Genomic DNA, 18,711 nt, shown 5'->3' with positions numbered 1-18,711 from the left:
GTGTAATAACAAGAGTTCCTAAAAGTGGAAGAACAGGCAGAAGAGAGTCAGTGTCAGAGTGAGGTGATGGGAGAAAGTGGGCCTGCTGTTGCTGGGTTTGAAGGTGGAAGAGGCCACACGCCAAGGAATGAGGTAGCCTCCAGAAGCCAGGAATGGCAAGGGATGGATTCTCCTTTGCAGCCTCCAAAAGGAACACAGCCTTGCTAAGAACTTGATTTTAGTCTGGTGAGACTCGTGTCAGACTTCTAAGCTATAGAACTATACTAGAGGCCCGGTGCACAAAAATTTGTGCACTCGGGGAGAAGCGGGGGTCCCTCAGCCGGGCCTGTGCCCTCTCGCAGTCTAGGACCCCTCGGGAGATAACGACCTTCTGGCTTAGGCCTGCTCCTGGGTGGCAGAGGGCAGGCCTAATCCCTAGGTGCAGCCCCTGGTCGGGCTCAGAGCAGGGCTGATTGGGGAGTTGGGGCTCCGCTCCCTGTCATGCACAGAGCAGGGCCAATCAGGGGGTTGGGCGCTGCCCCCTGTCATGTACAGAGCAGGGCCCATCAGGGGGTTGGGGAGCTCCCCCCTGTCACACTCAAGGCAGGGTCGATGGGGAGGTTGCGGTGCCACCCCCTGTCACGCACAGAGCAGGGCCAATCAGGGGATTGGGGCGCTGCCCCTTGTCACTCACAGAGCAGGGCCCATCAGGGGGGTGGGGGCTCCGTACCCTGTCACACACACAGCAGGGTCGATCAGGGGGTTGGGGAGCTCCCCCCTGTCACGCACAGAGCAGGGCCCATTAGGGGGTTGAGGAGCTCCCCCCTGTCATGCACAGAGCAGGGCCGATCAGGGGGTTGAGGAGCTCCCCCCTGTCACTCACAGAGTAGAGCCAATAGGGGAGTTGGGGCACCGCCCCCTGTCACACACAGAGCAGGGCAGATCAGGGGGTTGGGGCGCTGCACCCTATCACACTCAGGGCAGGGCCAATGGGGAGGTTATGGCTCTACCCTGTCACACACAGAGCAAGGCCCGTGGAGAGGGGTTGGGGCGCCACCCTCTATCACCCACAGAGCAGGGCCGATCAGGGGGTTGGGGCGCTGCCACTGTCACACTCAGGGCAGGGCCGATGGAGAGGTTATGGCTCTCCCCTGTCACACACAGAGCAGGACCCATGGTAGGGGGGGCGTTGGGGGCGCCGCACCCTGTCACACACAGAGCAGGGCCTATCAGGGGGTTGGTGCACCGCACCCTGTCAAACACAGAGCCGCAGGGCGATCAGGGGATTGGGGAGCTCCCCCATATCAGGCACAGAGCAGGGCTGATCAGGGGGTTGGGGCGCCTTCCCCTGTCACAAACAGAGCAGGGCAGATAGGGAGTTGTGGCCCCGCCCCCTGTCACACACAGAGCCACAAGGCGATCAGAGGGTTGGGGACCTCCCCCCGTCACACACAGAGCCGCAGGGCGATCAGGGGATTGAGGAGCTCCCCCCTATCAGGCACAGAGCAGGGCTGATCAGGGGGTTGGGGCGCCTTCCCCTGTCACGAACAGAGCAGGGCCGATGGGGAGGTTGTGGCCCCGCTCCCTGTCACACACAGAGCCGCAGGGCAATCAGGGGGTTTGGGCGCTGCCCCCTGTCATGCTGATCCTGGTGCCGGGAGGCATATTACCCTTTTACTATATAGAATAGAGGCCTGGTGCACGGGTGGGGGCTGGCTGGTTTGCCCTGAAGGGTGTCCTGGACCAGGGTGGGGGTTCCCACTGGGGTGCCTGGCTAGTCTTGGTGAGGGGCTGAGGGCCGTTTTCAGGCTGGTGGGTGACTGAAGCTCCCAACTGCTCCTTTATTTCTTTTTTTTTCCCTGTTCTGGGCCAGCTTTAGCTCTGAGGCCTCGCTGCTGAAAGCAGGTTTCCGGCCTTTACCTTCTGTATTTGATACAATGTTGCGGTCCGGCTGGCTGAAGCCCGGTTGACTGAAAGCCGGTTTCTAGGGTTTTGTTTAGCTTCTATATTTGCAACATAGTTGCTTAGAGTTGTAGCTGAGAGGCCGGCAAGTCAGGCGGGGAACGTTGGAGTTCGCCATCACTGGAGCAAGCAAGCCTCCCTGTTCGCTTCAGTGCATGGCTGCCGGCCGCCATCTTGGCTGACGGTTAATTTGCATAAGGATATGCTGATTAGCCAATGGGAAGGGTAGCGGTCGTACGCTAATTACCATGTTTCTCTTTTATTAGTGTAGATAAACTTGGGTTGTTTTAAGCAACCAAATTTGTGATATTTTGTTATAGCAGCACTATGAAAATAACACAGAAAGTGAGAGCATAAATGCTGTATGCCTGGGGAGGCTCTACTGAGATGGGAAAAATACACTGAAAGTACAGCTAGGTCTAACTGAGGACACGTTTTTTCTCTATGGTTTTGCCTTTGTCAGACCTTCAGCTTCAGTCACTCTGTGGTCACTATAAGGGAACAGCAGCAGCAATAAAAGGAAAAGTCCACAAACAGTCTTATGAACTGTGTTTGTAATTGAATAATTATGATGGCTTTAAAAATTTATTTATGTGATTTTAATGTATTTTTGCTGGTCAGAGAGGGAGAGAGAGAGAGAGACATATGAAAGGACCTGGTAATTTTGAGATGGAATTTTAAAATAGCGCTAAGGACCTATAAAATGTTGTTCTTTTTTTGTTTTTATTTTTATTTATTTATTTTTAATATTTTATTGATTTTTACAGAGAGGAAGGAAGAGGGATAGAGAGTTAGAAACATCGATGAGGGAGAAACATCAATCAGCTGCCTCCTGCACACCCCCTACTGGGTATGTGCCCGCAACCAAGGTACATGCCCTTGACCACAATTGAACCTGGGACCCTTGAGTCCGCAGGCCGACGATCTATCCACTGAGCCAAACCGGTCAGGGCTGTTCTTCTTTAAAAAAAAAAAAATATTTTATTGATTTTTTACAGAGAGGAGGGGAGAGGGATAGCGAGTTAGAAACACTGATGAGAGAGAAACATCGACCAGCTGCCTCCTGCACACCCCCTACTGGGGATGTGCCCTCAACCAAGGTACATGTCCTTGACCAGAATCGAACGTGGGACCCTTCAGTCTGCAGACCGACACTCTATCCACTGAGCCAAACCAGTTAGGGCTCTTATTCTTTAAAAAGCTAATGTTCAGAGAACTTCTGATAATGGTGACATGAAGTGTTGGTAGTTACTCTCTTTAAAAAAAAAAGGATGTATGAAACTGGAAGAAGTTTTATAAATAACTATTTTAGGGTACTGGAAATTGCTTAAAGGCAGAAAACAGATTTAGAAGTTTGTTTTTTCTCTTAAAAAAAACTGCTTGAGCTTCTAGTAAGAATAGAGGGGCCTCTGGCCCTTCTACTTGTGGCTGTTCTATTGCTGTCCCTCTTCGCCCAAATCTCTGTTGGTGAGAACTGTAGTTTTCCAACCTAGGCTGGCCATGAAAACCACCAGTTCTTTTGTCAGATAGGCAGACTTGGATCTGGGTGGAGGGCAAAAACCTGTACCTTTGCTAGGCCGAGGTTGCAGACCATAGGCAAGTGGTGGATTCGTCAGAGATTTAACAAGGATGTCCTGTATGGGAACCATGGAAGAGCTGGGCTCACTCTGTATGCATTCCTGTGTGATAGGAAACTACACATGTACACAGGAGACACCAGAGCCCAAACTTTAAAACTGGCTGTGACTTTGAATAAATTATTCACCCCCCACACAGATCAGTCATCAGAAAATGAAAGCCTTACTGGTTTAGATGTTTTAACACATCTGTGCCCAGATTATTGGCTTATCATTAAAAGAAGGGGTAGCCTGGTTAAAAAAACAAGAACAAAATGACTGAATAGAGACATTAATAACTGAATATCTTGGGGGAGACAGATTGCACAATTTAAGCCTAGGCAAGTTACTAAATACAAACAAAACAGAAGCAACCCTCAGAAAAGTTAAATAGGGCCTGGTTTTGCTATAATATATTATCTAAATGTAATTTTCAACTACAGATGACTAGATATGCAGGGTCACACAGGAAAGTGTAGCCCGTATGCAAATGGGGGAAAAAAAGTAGAAATGGACTCTAGTGGACCCAGATGTTAGATTTAGCAATAGTTTCAAAGCAGTTACTATAAATATATTCAAAGAATTAAAGGAACTGTATTCAAAGAATTAAAAATATACTAACAATGAATCAAATAGGAAATCTCAATAAATGGGAACTGTAATAAAGAACCAAATGAAAACCCCACATTTGAAAAGTATAACTGAGGCTTGAAGCTAATAATTACCACATTTTAAAAATTTACTTAGTTTTTCTTGACTTGCAGGCTAAGTCTCAATCCCTCTCTAAAATGCCACTTAATAAAATTGTTTGTACAGTTTTTTAAAGAGTATAACTGAAATAAACTCACCAGATAACTTATATTGATCCTTCAAAAATAATAATAGGAAAAGTACATTAGAATTCAGAGAAGAGAACATATTTAACAGGGGTGATGGGATGGTATTTGAGGCAAATCTTCAAAAAAAGATCCAGCAAGGTTTGGATATTCACTGATGGCAATAGAGTGTGTGTGTGTGTGTGTGTGTGTGTGTGTGTGTGCGCGCGCGCGCGCGCATGTGTGGCATTTTACGTAGAGGACACAAACCCAGAGGATAGAATTTCATTGTAGATAAACAAAAAGCAGTTCAGTTTGGTTTGTTTGTTGTTAATGGCACCATACACTGGCACAGGCTGTGTTTGTGTAGAGAGGGAAGAGATAGTTTGACAATAGCTATCAATGTTAAAGATACAGATATTCTTTTTCCCCGCAACTTTTAGGACTTTATCTTACAGATATACTTGTAGAAATAGATAATCACATCCCTAACCGGTTTGGCTCAATGGATCGAGCATTGGCCTGTGGACTGAAGGGTTCCAGGTTCTATTCCGGTCAAGGGCATGTACGTTGGTTGCGGGCACATCCCCAGTAGGGAGTGGGCAGGAGGCAGCTGATCGATGTTTCTCTCTCATCCATGTTTCTCTCTCATCCATGTTTCTAACTCTCTATCCCTCTCCCTTCCTCTCTGTAAAAAAAAATCAATAAAAATATATTTTTTTAAAAAGAAATAGACAATCACAATATTGTTGCAACAGCATAAAACTGGAAGCAAAGTATTGATGTGTAGGGGATAAGGTAAAGAATATAATAAAAGCATAATATGCTAATTAGACCAGACAGCTGAACGACCTTCCGGACGAAGCCGAGGCTGCGAGGGCCGAGCCCCTTGAATGAATTTTGTGCATTGGGCCTCTAAAATATATATATGTATATATATATATATACATACACACACACACACACACACACACACACACATATGTATATATAATAATCTTATTTGAAGATAGGGTTGGTATATGGACAGATAAAATATTTCTGGAAGAAGAACCAGCAAACTGTTGACAGTGATTTCATTCTAGTCTGGAGGTGGCATAGGGAAATGTTCTCTTGTTTTCTGTCCTCCAAGGACATTAAAAAAAGAAAACTTTTTAAAGACCTTTAGAGCTTAAAATTCATAGCTCTGGGCTCCTTTCAGTACTTGAGGCTGCTTCTACATAAATAATTTTGATTTCAGATGTAGGAGGGTGGAGGTGAGGTAAGATGACAAAATGAATTTTTGTACTGAACAATAAACAGATTATGGGTTGGACTTTTAAAGAACATTTTATTTACTGCCATTTGGAGGATGTCTTGAGGAGAACGTTCATAAAAACTAGAGGCCCAGTGCACGAATTTGTGCACGGGTGGGGTCCCTCGGGATGGCCTGCTGAGATTGGCCCCCAGCTTGCGCCCCCAGCCTCGCAGCCCCGCCTGGCACCCCATTTTGGCTTTGCGCCGCCCCCTCACCTGTTCTTCAATCCAGCCTACAGGGTGATCGATCGGGGCTGGGCCCCCCCGCCCAGCTCCCTCAGTGCCTGGGAGCTGGGCAATGGCCCCACCCCCTGCTGCCACCATTGGTCGCCTTCTGAGGTCCAATTGGCAGAGCAATGAGGCCCCCGCTCACACCCACCCTGACCTGGTGCCGCCCACTCAACTGCTCCACCATCCCGCCATGCTCCTCCTCTCATCGGGGTCCATTGGGGCTGCCAGCGCCATGTCGCTGACTCCCGCCATGTTCCATGCTGCCTCCTGGTGATCAGCAAACATCATAGCGAGTGGTCAAACAACCGCCCAAGGGGACAATTTGCATATTAGTCTTTTATTATATAGGATAGGATAAGCATTCACAACTTTTTGCATATCTAGAGTTAAAATAAATTAGGCAATAAGTAATGTCTTTCATAATCTTTATTTTTAAAAATTATTAAATACACATTGAGGAGAGCCTAGGACAGGAATTTTCAATAAGCAAGATCACCAACTAGAACTTTCATGTTTGTAAAGTTTGGCTGCAAATTTGTGGTTTTTAAAGGCCTTTGTAAAGACAGATAAATAAATTTTCATTATTATAAAGTACCATAGCAAGAATAAACTATTTTCTGATACATTGTCATCTACCTAATGTGTTATTGAGTAAAAGAATCAAGAATTCCTTTAATTATGATACCTAAGTTAACCATTTGTCTCTTTGAAATAGCACAAGTGTATCATGGCTGGTAATTATTTTACTGCCACTTAGAAATCTTTCAAACTTTCTCTTTCTATAATAGAGGACTTAATGTTATCAGTTAATCAAAGCAAAATTTCAGTGCTAGCTTTCATGATTCATCTTTAAAATTAAACTTTTAAAGCAAAACTGTTATTTAATGTCCCTTCCCTTGTGATTTCAGCACATTGCTTCTCATTTGTAGTAGAATGATAGAAGTATTTTACTAAATGAAGGAAATTCTGATTGTAGGTTCAGTTGCCATTAAAAAAAGAAAGAAACACCTGTACTTCAAACCTGTCTTGTTAAAATTTTCTTAAGGGATTTATTTTTTAATGTTTTTCAAATAATATATTTTTGTATTCTGAAGTTTCCCCCTGTTTAATAGCAATGATTTCTTTTTTCTTCTTCTTTTTTTTAAGGTATGGACTGCGAGAGTTCGTGGTGCTCGCCCCTGCAGCAAATAGCGATGCTGTTCTCAGTGAATCTAAGTGCAATCTTCTTCTGAGTTCTGTGTCTATTGCTTTGGGAAACACTGGCTGGTAGGGGACATTTTGAAAAATAGACAATAAGTTAAAAACTATTTTTAATTATATTTTATGATGGAAAATGGTTACCAAGTGTTAAGTTTTTTTATTATACTTGGGATTACTACTTGTACATTATACTTTTGGAATATTGTATATAAGACTAACTCAACAAAACCTTTAGGGAAAGCATTTGTGAAAGGAAACTTACTGAAATACTCAATGAATGTTCGAAATGAAGAGTACTGTTTTTGTGCTTTGCTTCCAAATGTTTATTTTATTTAAATTTTGTTACAAAATCTAATTTTAAAACTTGACAGCATTGCCTTGTTCAACCTCAACTGGGAACACGCACATCAAGTGACTCAGAATTTTTAATGCTCTCCACATGTCTGCAAATGACTGTGAAAATGCTGCAAGTATTGATTTTGGGGTTACAAATAAATTTTGGCAAGTGGGCTAATTTGCACATAGGAAAATCTATGAGTAATAAGGATTAACTGTATCCTCAAATGATAAAGTAAAAAGCATATCATCATGAATGTTGGTTTAATTTGTATTATTTAGTACCTGTGAACCAAGTTTATGTATTATGACCTTGGAAAGGCTAATATGATATGATCATTTTTATTGAATAAAATTTTCATTCTACTTTTTAAAAAACTTTCAACCATTAAAAAATTCCTATTTTAATTATGTCCTACAGCCAGGTGCCCCTCTTTGCACAAATTCATCACAAATGGCGAAGAATGTATGTGGGAGAATGTCAGGGTCCTGGTGTCCGAACTGATTTTGAAATGGTTCATCTTCGAAAAGTGCCAAATCAGTACACTCATTTATCGGGTCTGCTGGATATCTTCAAATCAAAGATTGTAAGTTGGCATTGATATTTTGAGTCTTTTCTGGAATCCAGATGAAAGTAGCAATTTGGTAATTTGATTGAGTATATAGAAATATTTCTCTATAATATTGATAATGGGATTACTTAGAAGAAATATGTAATTAACTATATAAATTATAAATAACTGTTGTTGTTTTTTTAATTTTTATATATAGAGAGAAACATTGATATAAGAGCTAAACATCACTGGGCTGCCTCCTATAAGCCCCCTACGGGGGTTGGAGCCTGAAACCAGGGCATGTGCCCTGACTGAGAATCGAATAGAATATAAGACAGATTTATCTTAAAAATAAAATCATCCCAGCTGGTGTGGCTCAATGGTTAAGTGTCGACCTATGAACCTGGAGGTCACGATTCAATTCCCAGTTAGTGCACATGCCCAGTACGTGGGCTTGATCTCCAGTGGAGGGGCATGCAGGAGGCATTCCTACCAAAAAGGTTTAACATAAATCAAAACATAAGGAAATACCTGTATATTTCCCAAATGAGCCATATTTTGGAAAGAAACTGGCCTAGACTCTTCAAAAATGTCACTTTCAGAATAGGGAAAATAAAAATAAGGAGCTGCTTAGTTTAGAGGAGACTGAAGTGATATAATAGCTAAATGGAATACATGATCCTTGATCAAAACAAAATAGCCAGCCCTAGCTGGTTTGCCTCAGTGGATAGAGCATCGGCCTGTGAAGTGAAGGGTCCCAGGTTGGATTCAGGTCAAGGGCACATGCCCAGGTTGCTGGCTTGATCCCCAGTGGGGGACATGCAGGAAGCAGCCAATCAGTGATTCTCTCTCATCATTGATGCTTCTATCTCTCCCTCTCCCTTCCTCTCTGAAATCAATAAAAAGCATTTTTAAAAGAAAGAAATGCTGGCATATAGGAAACTACATTGTATGCTCATGTCTATAAAAAAAATCAAAACACAAAATAGCCATAAGTGACACAATTGGGACAATTTTAATAATGACTGTATATTAGAAATTGGCATTAATGTTAAACTTCTTGAGTGATAATCTACACTAATAAAAGAGAAACATGGTAATTAGCATGTGACCGCTACCCTTTTCATTGGCTAATCAGTGAGTATATGCAAATTAACTGTCAGCCAAGATGGCGGCCGGCAGCCAGGCACTGAAGCGAGCATGAGGCTTGCTTGCTGCGGACTCCAACGTTCCCTGCCTCACTTGCCAGCCTCTCAACTGCAAGTCTAAGCAACTATGTACTATGTTGCAAATAAGAAGGTAAACAAAACCCCAGAAATCAGCCGGACTGAAATCCAGCCAGACTGAAACATTGTATTCATGTTTTCAGCAGCGAGGCCTCAGAGCTAAAGCTGGCCCAGAATAAAAAAAAAAAAAGAAAACAAGGAGCGGTTGGGAGCTTTAGTTACTCGCCACCCAGAAAACAGCCCTCAGCCCCTCACCCAGACTGGCCAGGCACCCCAGTGGGGACCACCCTGATCCAGGACACCCTTCAGGGCAAACCAGCCGGCCCCCACTCGTGCACCAGGCCGCTATCCTATATAGTAAAAGGGTAATATGCCTCCTGGCACCGGGATCAGTGGAGCAGCAAGGCTCCCGGCACCGGGATCAGTGTGACAGGGGGCAGCGCCCAAAACCCCTGATCGCCCTGCGGCTCTGTGTGTGACAGGGGGCGGGGCCACAACCTCCCTATCCGCCCTGCTCTGTTCATGACAGGGAAAGGCGCCCCAACCCCCTGATCAGCCCTGCTCTGTGCCTGATGGGGGGCGTTCCCCAATCCCTGGATCACCCTTGCTTTGTGTGTGACAGGGTGCGGCGCCCCAACCCCCCCCCCCCCGCCCCCATGGGCCCTGCTCTGTGTGTGACAGGGTAGAGCCCCGAGTGTGATAGCGGTGGTGCCCCATCCCCCTGATCGGCCCTGCTCTGTGGGTGATAGAGGGTGGCGCCCCCAACCCCCCTCCACGGGCCTTCTCTGTGTGTGACAGGGTAGGGCCATAACCTCCCCATTGGCCCTGCCCTGAGTGTGACAGGGTACAGCGCCCCAACCCCCTGATCTGCCCTGCTCTGTGTGTGACAGGGGGCGGTGCCCCAACTCCCCTACCGGCCCTACTCTGTGAGTGACAGGGGGGAGCTCCTCAACCCCCTGATCGGCCCTGCTCTGTGCATGACACGGGGGAGCTCCCCAACCCCCCTGATGGGCCCTGCTCTGTGAGTGACAGGGGGCAGCGCCCCAACCCCCTGATGGGCCCTGCTCTGTGAGTGACAGGGGGCGGTGCCCCAACCCCCTGATGGGCCCTGCTCTGTGAATCACAGGGGGTGGCGCCGCAACCTCTCCATTGACCCTGCCTTGAGTGTGATAGGGGGCGGTTCCCCAGACCCCCCAATCAGCCCTACCCTGAGCGTGACTGAGGTGGCATCGCAACCTCCCAATCCGCCCTGCTCTGTGCATGACAGGGGGCACCCAACTCCCAATCAGCCCTGCTCTGAGCCCGACTAGGGGCTGCACCTAGGGATTGGGCCTGCCCTCTGCCACCCGGGAGCAGGCCTAAGCCAGCAGGTCGTTATCTCCCGAGGGTTCCCAGACTGCGATAGGGCACAGGCCAGGCTGAGGGACCCCCCCTTCCCTCCCGAGTGCACAAATTTTTGTGCACCGGGCCTCTAGTCTTACCTAATAATAGGCAAACGTGCAAATTGAATGTACTTTCGCTATGCCTTAAGCCACACCCACCAGCCAATCAGAGCGACTATATGCAAATTAACTCAACCAAGATGGCGGCCGGCAGCCACGGAGCTGGAGTGAGCAGGAGGCTTGCTTGCTCCAGTGATGGAGGAAACCAGCCTGCCGCCGGCTCTGAGCTCCACTCAAAAGCAACAAAGTTTCAATTATAGAAGATAAATAAACCCCAGATACCTGCTTTTAGCAGGCTGTGGCCATGGAGCTGGAGCGAACAGGAGGCTTGCTTGCCCCTGCAATGGAAGAAGCCAAGCTTCCCGGTGGCTGCTGCCTCCTCTCAAGGCAACAAAGTTTCAGTTATAGAAGGTAAATAAACCCCAGATAACTGCTTCAGTCGCCATGGCCACGGATCTGGAGCGAATAAAAACAAAAAAACAAAAAAAGGAAAGGCTGGGAGCTTCAGTCGCCAGGGAGCTTGGTCAGTCTGAAAACAGCCATCAGCCCCTCACCCAGGCTGACCAGGCACCCCAGTGGGGGACCCCCCACCCTGAAGGGGGGTGTGGGGAAGCCTGAAAACGGCCCTCAGCCCCTCACCCAGGCTGGCCCAGGCACCCCAGCGGGACCCGCACCCTGATCCAGGACACCCTTCAGGGCAAACCAGTTGGCCCCCACCCGTGCACCAGGCCTCTATTCTATATAATAAAAGGGTAATATGCAAATTGACCCTAACAGCAGAACAACTGGGAATGACTAGTCACTATGACACATACTGACCACCAGGGGTCAGACGCTCAATGCAGGAGCTGCCCCCTGGTGGTCAGTGCGCTCCCATAGGGGGAGCTCTGCTCAGCCACAAGCCAGGCTGCCGGCTGCCAGTACAGTGGTGGTGGTGGGAGCCTCTCGCCTCCTCAGCAGCGCTAAGGATGTCCAACTTCACCTTAGGCCTGCTCCCCGCTGGCAAGTGGACATCCCCTGAGGGCTGCCGGGCTACCAGAGGGATGTCTGACTGCCAGCTTGGGCTCGGTCCCCCAGGAAGCGGGCCTAAGCCAGCAAGTGGACATCCTCCGAGGGGTCCCAGACTGCAAGAGGCCGGGCTGAGGGACCCCTCTTGAGTGCACAAATTTTTGTGCACCGGGCCTCTAGTTGTTTTATGATTGTGTATAGTTAAAGCTACCCAGTATGTAACTCTCCTATACTATCCTTATAAAAATTACTCTTTAACATCTACTTGAAGTGTCCCAGTGCTCTTATTTTTCACTGGCACTTGATTTTATTTTTACATATATTTAATTATTAGAAAAGACTTCCTTTTGGGTGGGAGCAGTTCTGCCCTCTAGTGTCACATAAAATTTAAGTTTAAATCCTCTTCTGCCACATCCTCTAATGAAATATATATATATATATAATGTATATATTATATATATATATATATATATATATATATATATATATATATAAATAATTTTAAATCCTCACCTGAGGATATGTTTTTCTTGATTTTGAGAGAGAAAGAGGGAGAGGGAGAGAAAGAAACATCAATTAGTTATCTCCTACTAGTACAGCGATGGCGAACCTTTTGAGCTTGGCGTGTCAGCATTTTGAAAAACCCTAACTTAACTCTGGTGCCGTGTCACATATAGAAATTTTTTGATATTTGCAACCATAGTTAAACAAAGACTTATATTTTTGATATTTATTTTATATATTTAAATGCCATTTAACAAAGAAAAATCAACCAAAAAAATGAGTTTGCGTGTCACCTCTGACACGCGTGTCATAGGTTCGCCATCACTGTACTAGTATACGCATCCCAACTGGAAATTGAGCCTGCCTATTGGTGTATGGGATGACACTCCATCCAACTGAACTACCAGGCCAGGGTGCCTCTAAATCTTTGAAAACTTTCACACACTAGTTTTTTTCTTTTTCTGTTTAGACATTCTTCATTTTTCCCCCCAGGTGCTCTTTATATTTCATGGTTTTATATTTGGATTGTTGATTTTGATATTTGTCTCTTTTAGAACTACATTTCATCATGTTTTGGATAAAAGTTTTTTGCAGGCTCATTTTAAATATTTAACATTTTTAACTTTCCCACTTTTTCTAGTGGTTTTGTGGTTGCTCCCTACCTCCAGAATATTTTAGAAACACGTTTTAAAATGGTGTTTGGAGCCTCTTATTCTGTGGTGATATTTGGGGTATTAGAGTTACTGCATTATTTGCTCAGATCATAAGAGTGAGTGTTTTCCCCTTACACAATAATTCTTCCGAGTCCCATAGTTTCCAACAAGGCCACTGTACCAAGCAGGAGTGCCCTGCCCCAGTGTCTGTCTTAAACAGAGGGTCTTGCAGTGCCCGCCTTCTTCTGTGTGGAACACTTTTGGTCCCATATAGTGCAGTCTGCAATCCTAGGCTGTCAACTCAGCAGGCATGTGCCTTGATCCCCATTTATCATTTTTCCATTCCTTTTTTAGGACCCATAAAGATATATATGTCATGTTTGATCTTAGCTATTTCTTTTTGGTTTTCTCTTTCTATATTTATGTACATTGCTATCTGACTGGAGCAGAGGTTACGTTACAAAGCAACCTTGTTATAGTGTCTAGACCATTTGTACCTTATTACATGTGAGCTCTCATTTGCTATCTGGACCTGGCTAAAAAGATGATTAGTGACCAGCCAGAATCTTATCTTGCTTGTATGGGATACAGCAACCCAAAACCAAATTATCTTTTTGGCAACCACCTTATATTGTGACTTTAGATTAAGTTTGTATTCAGTTAAAGCTACTAGTGACATTTATAGATGCTGCTGTTGAGCTAAATGTCTCTTCTTCCTCCTAACCAGCAGTATCTACAACACCTGGAAACTGGTTAGATATGCAGAATACTATTGAATCTACATTTTTACAGGCTCCTGAAGTGATTCCTATGCACTTTTAAGCCCTATTCCACATTTATGTAGGATGAGTAGTATTAAGGGAAGCTGAAGTCACAGGATGTTTGGATGACATTAATTTTTATGATTTTTAATGAAGGTAAAGATAAATCTAAATTTTCTGTTAACTGATTCATTACAGTAAATTAGTTTGCATGAGTGACCATTTGTTTTAGTCTAAAACTTTGGTTCAGTATTCAAGACTGGCTTTAATTTGAGTTTATTTTCACTTAAAAGAAAGAAAAGACATTTATCATCTCCCCAAATCTAGTCTTACACTTGGTAATAGTTTTACCTTATTTAAAAAATGAATTACAGGTTTTTCATATTTAATATGGCTGAAGAGTATAGTAAGAAATTATCTATAGTGGGGGCTTGCCTGGGGTGGGAATGGTTGAGGGGGGGGGCATCAAATGGGGAAAAAGGAGACACATGTAAAACTTTAGACAATTAATTTTTTTAAAAAGACATCTATATATATATATATAAAAGCCTAAGTGACTGTTACGACCAAATGACCAGAATGACCAGTTGACCAATCGCTATGATGTGCACTGACCACTAGGGGGCAGACGCTCAACACAGGAGCTGCCCCCTGGTGGTCAGTGCACTCCCACAGCCCCTCCCCCTGACTGGCCAAACTCCCATGGCCCCTTGCCTCCCCCCGCTGGCTGGCCAACCTCCCACGGCCCCTCTCCCCGGGCCAGCCAACCTCCCGTGGTCCCTCTCCCTGGCCGGCCAGCCCCCCAATAGGCCTTGATCGCCAGCCAGGCCGAGGGACCCCACCCATGCACGAATTCGTGCACCAGTTATAATAATAAAAGTGTAATATGCAAATCAACTGAACGGCTGACCAGCAGAACAACCGTCTGGACAACCTTCTGGATGAAGCCAGGGATGTGAGGGCCAAGGCAGCTGGGGCTGCGAGGGCAGAGCCCTCTTGCATGAATGTCGTACATCGGGCCTCTAGTACTTGTATAATTGAAATTGTATATGATATTTTGAAAGAGTAATTTGCTTAATAGGATTTAGTATCTTGTTTCCAGGTAGTAATTTAAACAGTTTTATTCTAATATTTTGTTCTCTGGCATTGTTTTTTAAAATACTTTGTGTGTTTTTTAAGCTACACCATTCTGTCTTTGCATTTATTTCCTAGGGATGCCCTTTAACACCATTGCCTGCAGTTAGTATTGCTATTCGATTGACCTATGTACTTCAGGATTGGCAGCAGTATTTTTGGCCTCAGCAACCTCCAGGTGAGATAATTTAAAACTATATTTCACTTACTGAATATAAATAGAAAAGAAAATATATTCAGAAATTAAAATTATTTAAGAGTGTGTTTTAGGTGTTTTAAATTTGAAATATCTGTAGTTTATTCTAAATGCAATATTGCTGATTTCATTTCCTTCATTTTTTTCTCTTAAAAAAAACCTCTTTAGATTGTTCTAGAGACAGTATTACTCTATGCTTGACAACTTGTCTTTGAAAGCTAATACTGCTTATAAAGCATCCCCCTGCTGTGGAACATCATGTGCTATATGCAGTGAATGATTAAAATGTCTGTTTTTAGAATATTATAATAAGAGAAGCTATCATAAGCTGAGGATGGACTGCAGAGAACTTTATAGAGTTTGAAGAAGAGTGTTAAATAAGGAAAGCAGAATAAAAAATGTTTGTATACCCATATACTTATGATGGGAAGGCCTGTAGAATATTGTATTTTAACTTGCGTTTGATAAAAATGCAATTAAAATCAATTTACTTGCTTAGCCATTAAAATACTGCTTCATTCAACAATCATTAATGATCTATGATAATAAAAGCCTAATATGCTAATTAGACCGGACGTCATTCCAGACGAAGCCGGGGCCAGAGCAAAGCCCGAGTCCCAGATGCCTGCCAGCGGCCGGAGGGAAGCCCAAGTCCGGGGTGCCAAAGGGAAGTCAGTGCCAGCAGCTGGGGAAAGGATGAATTTTGTTCATCGGGTCTCTAGTAGGCTTATAATAGGCCAGACTGTGCTAGAGACACAAATATAAATAAGATGTCATAAAAGTTCTAGAAAAGCTCAGCCTGAGAGACATAGAGCCTAATTAAGTGAGGTTTTGTTTTCTGGGTGTTTCTCTTACTTAAAAGTGTAATTATATTCACGTATATCTAAAAAGAAATTAAATACAAACATAAATTATTATAAGGATTTTACTAGCCTGAAAACATTTTTCAGTCTCCCTCCCTCAGAGAAATAAATGAGAATTAAAGAATATTCTTTACTGTTTATTTTTATTCTAAGTAGTTGGTTATTTATAGGATTGAAAATAATAAATTGGTAATCTTGGGATGATATTAAAAGTAATGTAATACACTCTTAGCTTTGGTAGTTATATATACTACTACTATCTTAGTTTATGTACCATTGAATAATTTGAAACTAATCTATAATAATAAAAGCGTAATAATGCTAATTAGACTGGACATCCTTCCGGACAACTTTCCGGACAAAGCCAGGGCTGGGAGGGAAGCCCTGGTCCTGGGTACCTGCCAGAGGCCGGAGGGAAGCACGGGTCCCGGGTGCCAGAGGGAAGCCTGTTCCAGCAGCCAGGGGAAGGAAGGCCTATTCTTGCACAAATTTCGTGCATTGGGCCTCTAGTGTACAATAAAAGAGCTGCATCTAAACTACAGCAAGAGGAAATAAAAGCTGAACTGACATATATATTAGAAGAAAGACTCAAATGTTTGTTTTGGTAATTTTAGTTCTTAGACAACAGTACCCACTAGACCAGTGATGGCGAACCTATGACGCGTGTCAGAGGTGACACTTGAACTCATTTTTTTGGTTGATTTTTCTTTGTTAAATGACATTTAAATATATAAAATAAATATCAAAAATATAAGTCTTTGTTTTACTATGGTTGCAAATATCAAAAAATTTCTATATGTGACACGGCACCAGTTAAGTTAGGGTTTTTCAAAATGCTAACACGCCGAGCTCAAAAGGTTCGCCGTCACTGCACTAGACAATTTATAGTTAGCTTCTAGTTATAAGTTTAAATTCCTACCCTCCTTTTCTTTTCTTTTTTAAAGGCTGCTCTAATATTAGTCAATTTTAAAGATTTCCCATGATGGTACCTTGGTCTGTTGCTGATCTAAGAAGAAGCCCAAGAAGAGCCAAAATTTTAGCAATGTAATTCTTATTGCCAATAAGGCCTTTGTTAACATTCTATTGCCGATTTTTTTAAATGGATATAAAAATTTTAACCTTCCTCTTCAGTGGATTGAAGGCCATATACATTTTTACTGTTTTCTCCTATACAGAGAATAAAGGGATTGAAAATGTAATATGAACCAGACCCTGTGCTTGGCATTTTATATATTATTTCATATAATTTTCATTTACAGATATTACTATCTTTCTCAGAGAACATAAGTAACTGGACTGAGGTCACATGGTCACCAAATGATAAAGTTCTCATTCAAACATTGGTCAAACTCTAAATCTCATGGTCTTTTCATTTCATAATATTCTCAACTTTTAGTTAAAACTTTTGTGCAGTTATAGTCTAGTAATTTTAATTTACAAAATGTGCTTATTATAAATTTTGAAGCTCTCAAAAATTGGCATCTTGTAATAAAGCTAGTCATTGTGATCTTTATTATTGTAAGCATTCTTTAGTTGGAAAAATGGATTGAATTGACTTGAGAAAGTTTACTGAATCAAGTAAGTGAACCTTATATAATGACTAATTTTAATAATTTAGTTAGGGTATAGTTCGTCAAACATGATTTTAGCAAATCTGCGCATGTTCATAACTCAATAGTAGACTTTAATTTTAGGAATTCCCAGGGTAGTATGAATAATTAAAAAATAACCATCTGTATTATTTCAGATAGAAATAAATCCTCTTGATATGTTTTAGAAGTGTTTATTACTTCTTCAAGAGGAATGGAACTTAGGGGAGTGTTTTACCTTCTAAATTCTCTGATCTCAGATAACCATTCTTAATCGAAAGGAAATTCTTTGGTGAACTTTAAATATTCCCATGTACTATCAACTGAAATATGATTTTATTAATGATGACTAATTTGTTATTCAGAAACTATTGACAGCAAAACTAATGAATGTAGGGTAGTGCTTAAATTTTTTAATACTTGGATAATCTTTCTTTTAGATGATATTAATCACATTCTTAGGAAATGCAAAATAATGTTCTTTTGAATAATATTTAAGAATATTTAAGGAGGTTAAAATTGGAATGCATGATTTGAATTAAACACTGGAATAATAGGAATAGGAAGTGTGTCCTTTACTATAGTTTTCTTGGGGCAAGTCTTTAATACCTGACTGCTTGCAAGTCTTTAATACCTGACTTGCTGTATGAGCTCTTGAAGTAGGCACTTTTATTTATTTTTTTTAAATATATTTGATTGATTTTTTACAGAGAGGAAGGGAGAGGGATAGAGAGTTAGAAACATCGATGAGAGAGAAACATCGCTCAGCTGCCTCCTGCACGCCCTCTACTGGGAATATGCCTGCAACCAAGGTATATGCCCTTGACCGGAATCGAACCTAGGACTCTTCAGTCCCCAGGCCGACGCTCTATCCAGTGAGCCAAACTGGCCAGGGCAACATTTTCTCTTGATAAGCAGGATGGGGCGTTTGTTTCATGCCGGCCGACCGAATACAGAGTGGTGGCATGTAGAATGCCTCTCAGATGGCGGATGGCGTCCTCCCATGTCCTTTACCCATGTAGGCTGAAGGAACTGGTTTCTTGGAGCCACTGTAGATGATGAGTCCAAACTCCTAGGAGCCTCATCGATAAGTCGTGTCAAGACTTTGGACAGTGAGCCACACTTTGGACCTCTCCAGAAAGCCTACTAAGGATCTGGAACCAGGTAGTCTTGGATGGTAACATCTTGAGAACAGACGTGGCTGCTCTCAATGAGGTGTCTTATCCGTGGCACAGTTGATGTTTCCTTAGAGAAGATGAAAGTAGTAAAGAGAAACTCGCAGGAAGCAAAACTAGGAAGGAACCCCCCCGCTCCCCACCCCAATTGGTGCTGAGCTCAAGGACATC

General features: G+C 43.3%; 1 protein-coding gene across 7 annotated transcripts in view; it reads left to right on the top strand.

The window, feature by feature from the left end:
• Positions 1-18,711, top strand: part of LOC102421225 (rab3 GTPase-activating protein catalytic subunit) — a 92,368-nt gene that overhangs the window by 27,792 nt on the left and 45,865 nt on the right. For all 7 annotated transcript variants that reach the window (XM_023745113.1, XM_006103875.3, XM_023745115.1 and 4 more), the window contains 3 exons: positions 7,046-7,165; positions 7,857-8,022; positions 14,796-14,895. In XM_023745113.1, coding sequence (XP_023600881.1) covers positions 7,046-7,165; positions 7,857-8,022; positions 14,796-14,895 — 386 coding nt within the window. The remainder of the gene's footprint in view (positions 1-7,045; positions 7,166-7,856; positions 8,023-14,795; positions 14,896-18,711) is intronic.

Source organism: Myotis lucifugus, unplaced genomic scaffold (genome assembly GCF_000147115.1).
Source record: "Myotis lucifugus unplaced genomic scaffold, Myoluc2.0 scaffold_517, whole genome shotgun sequence".
NCBI classification, from domain to species: domain Eukaryota; kingdom Metazoa; phylum Chordata; class Mammalia; order Chiroptera; family Vespertilionidae; genus Myotis; species Myotis lucifugus.
Note: the sequence above shows the minus strand (reverse complement) of the source record. Positions and strands in the feature narration are given on the sequence as shown.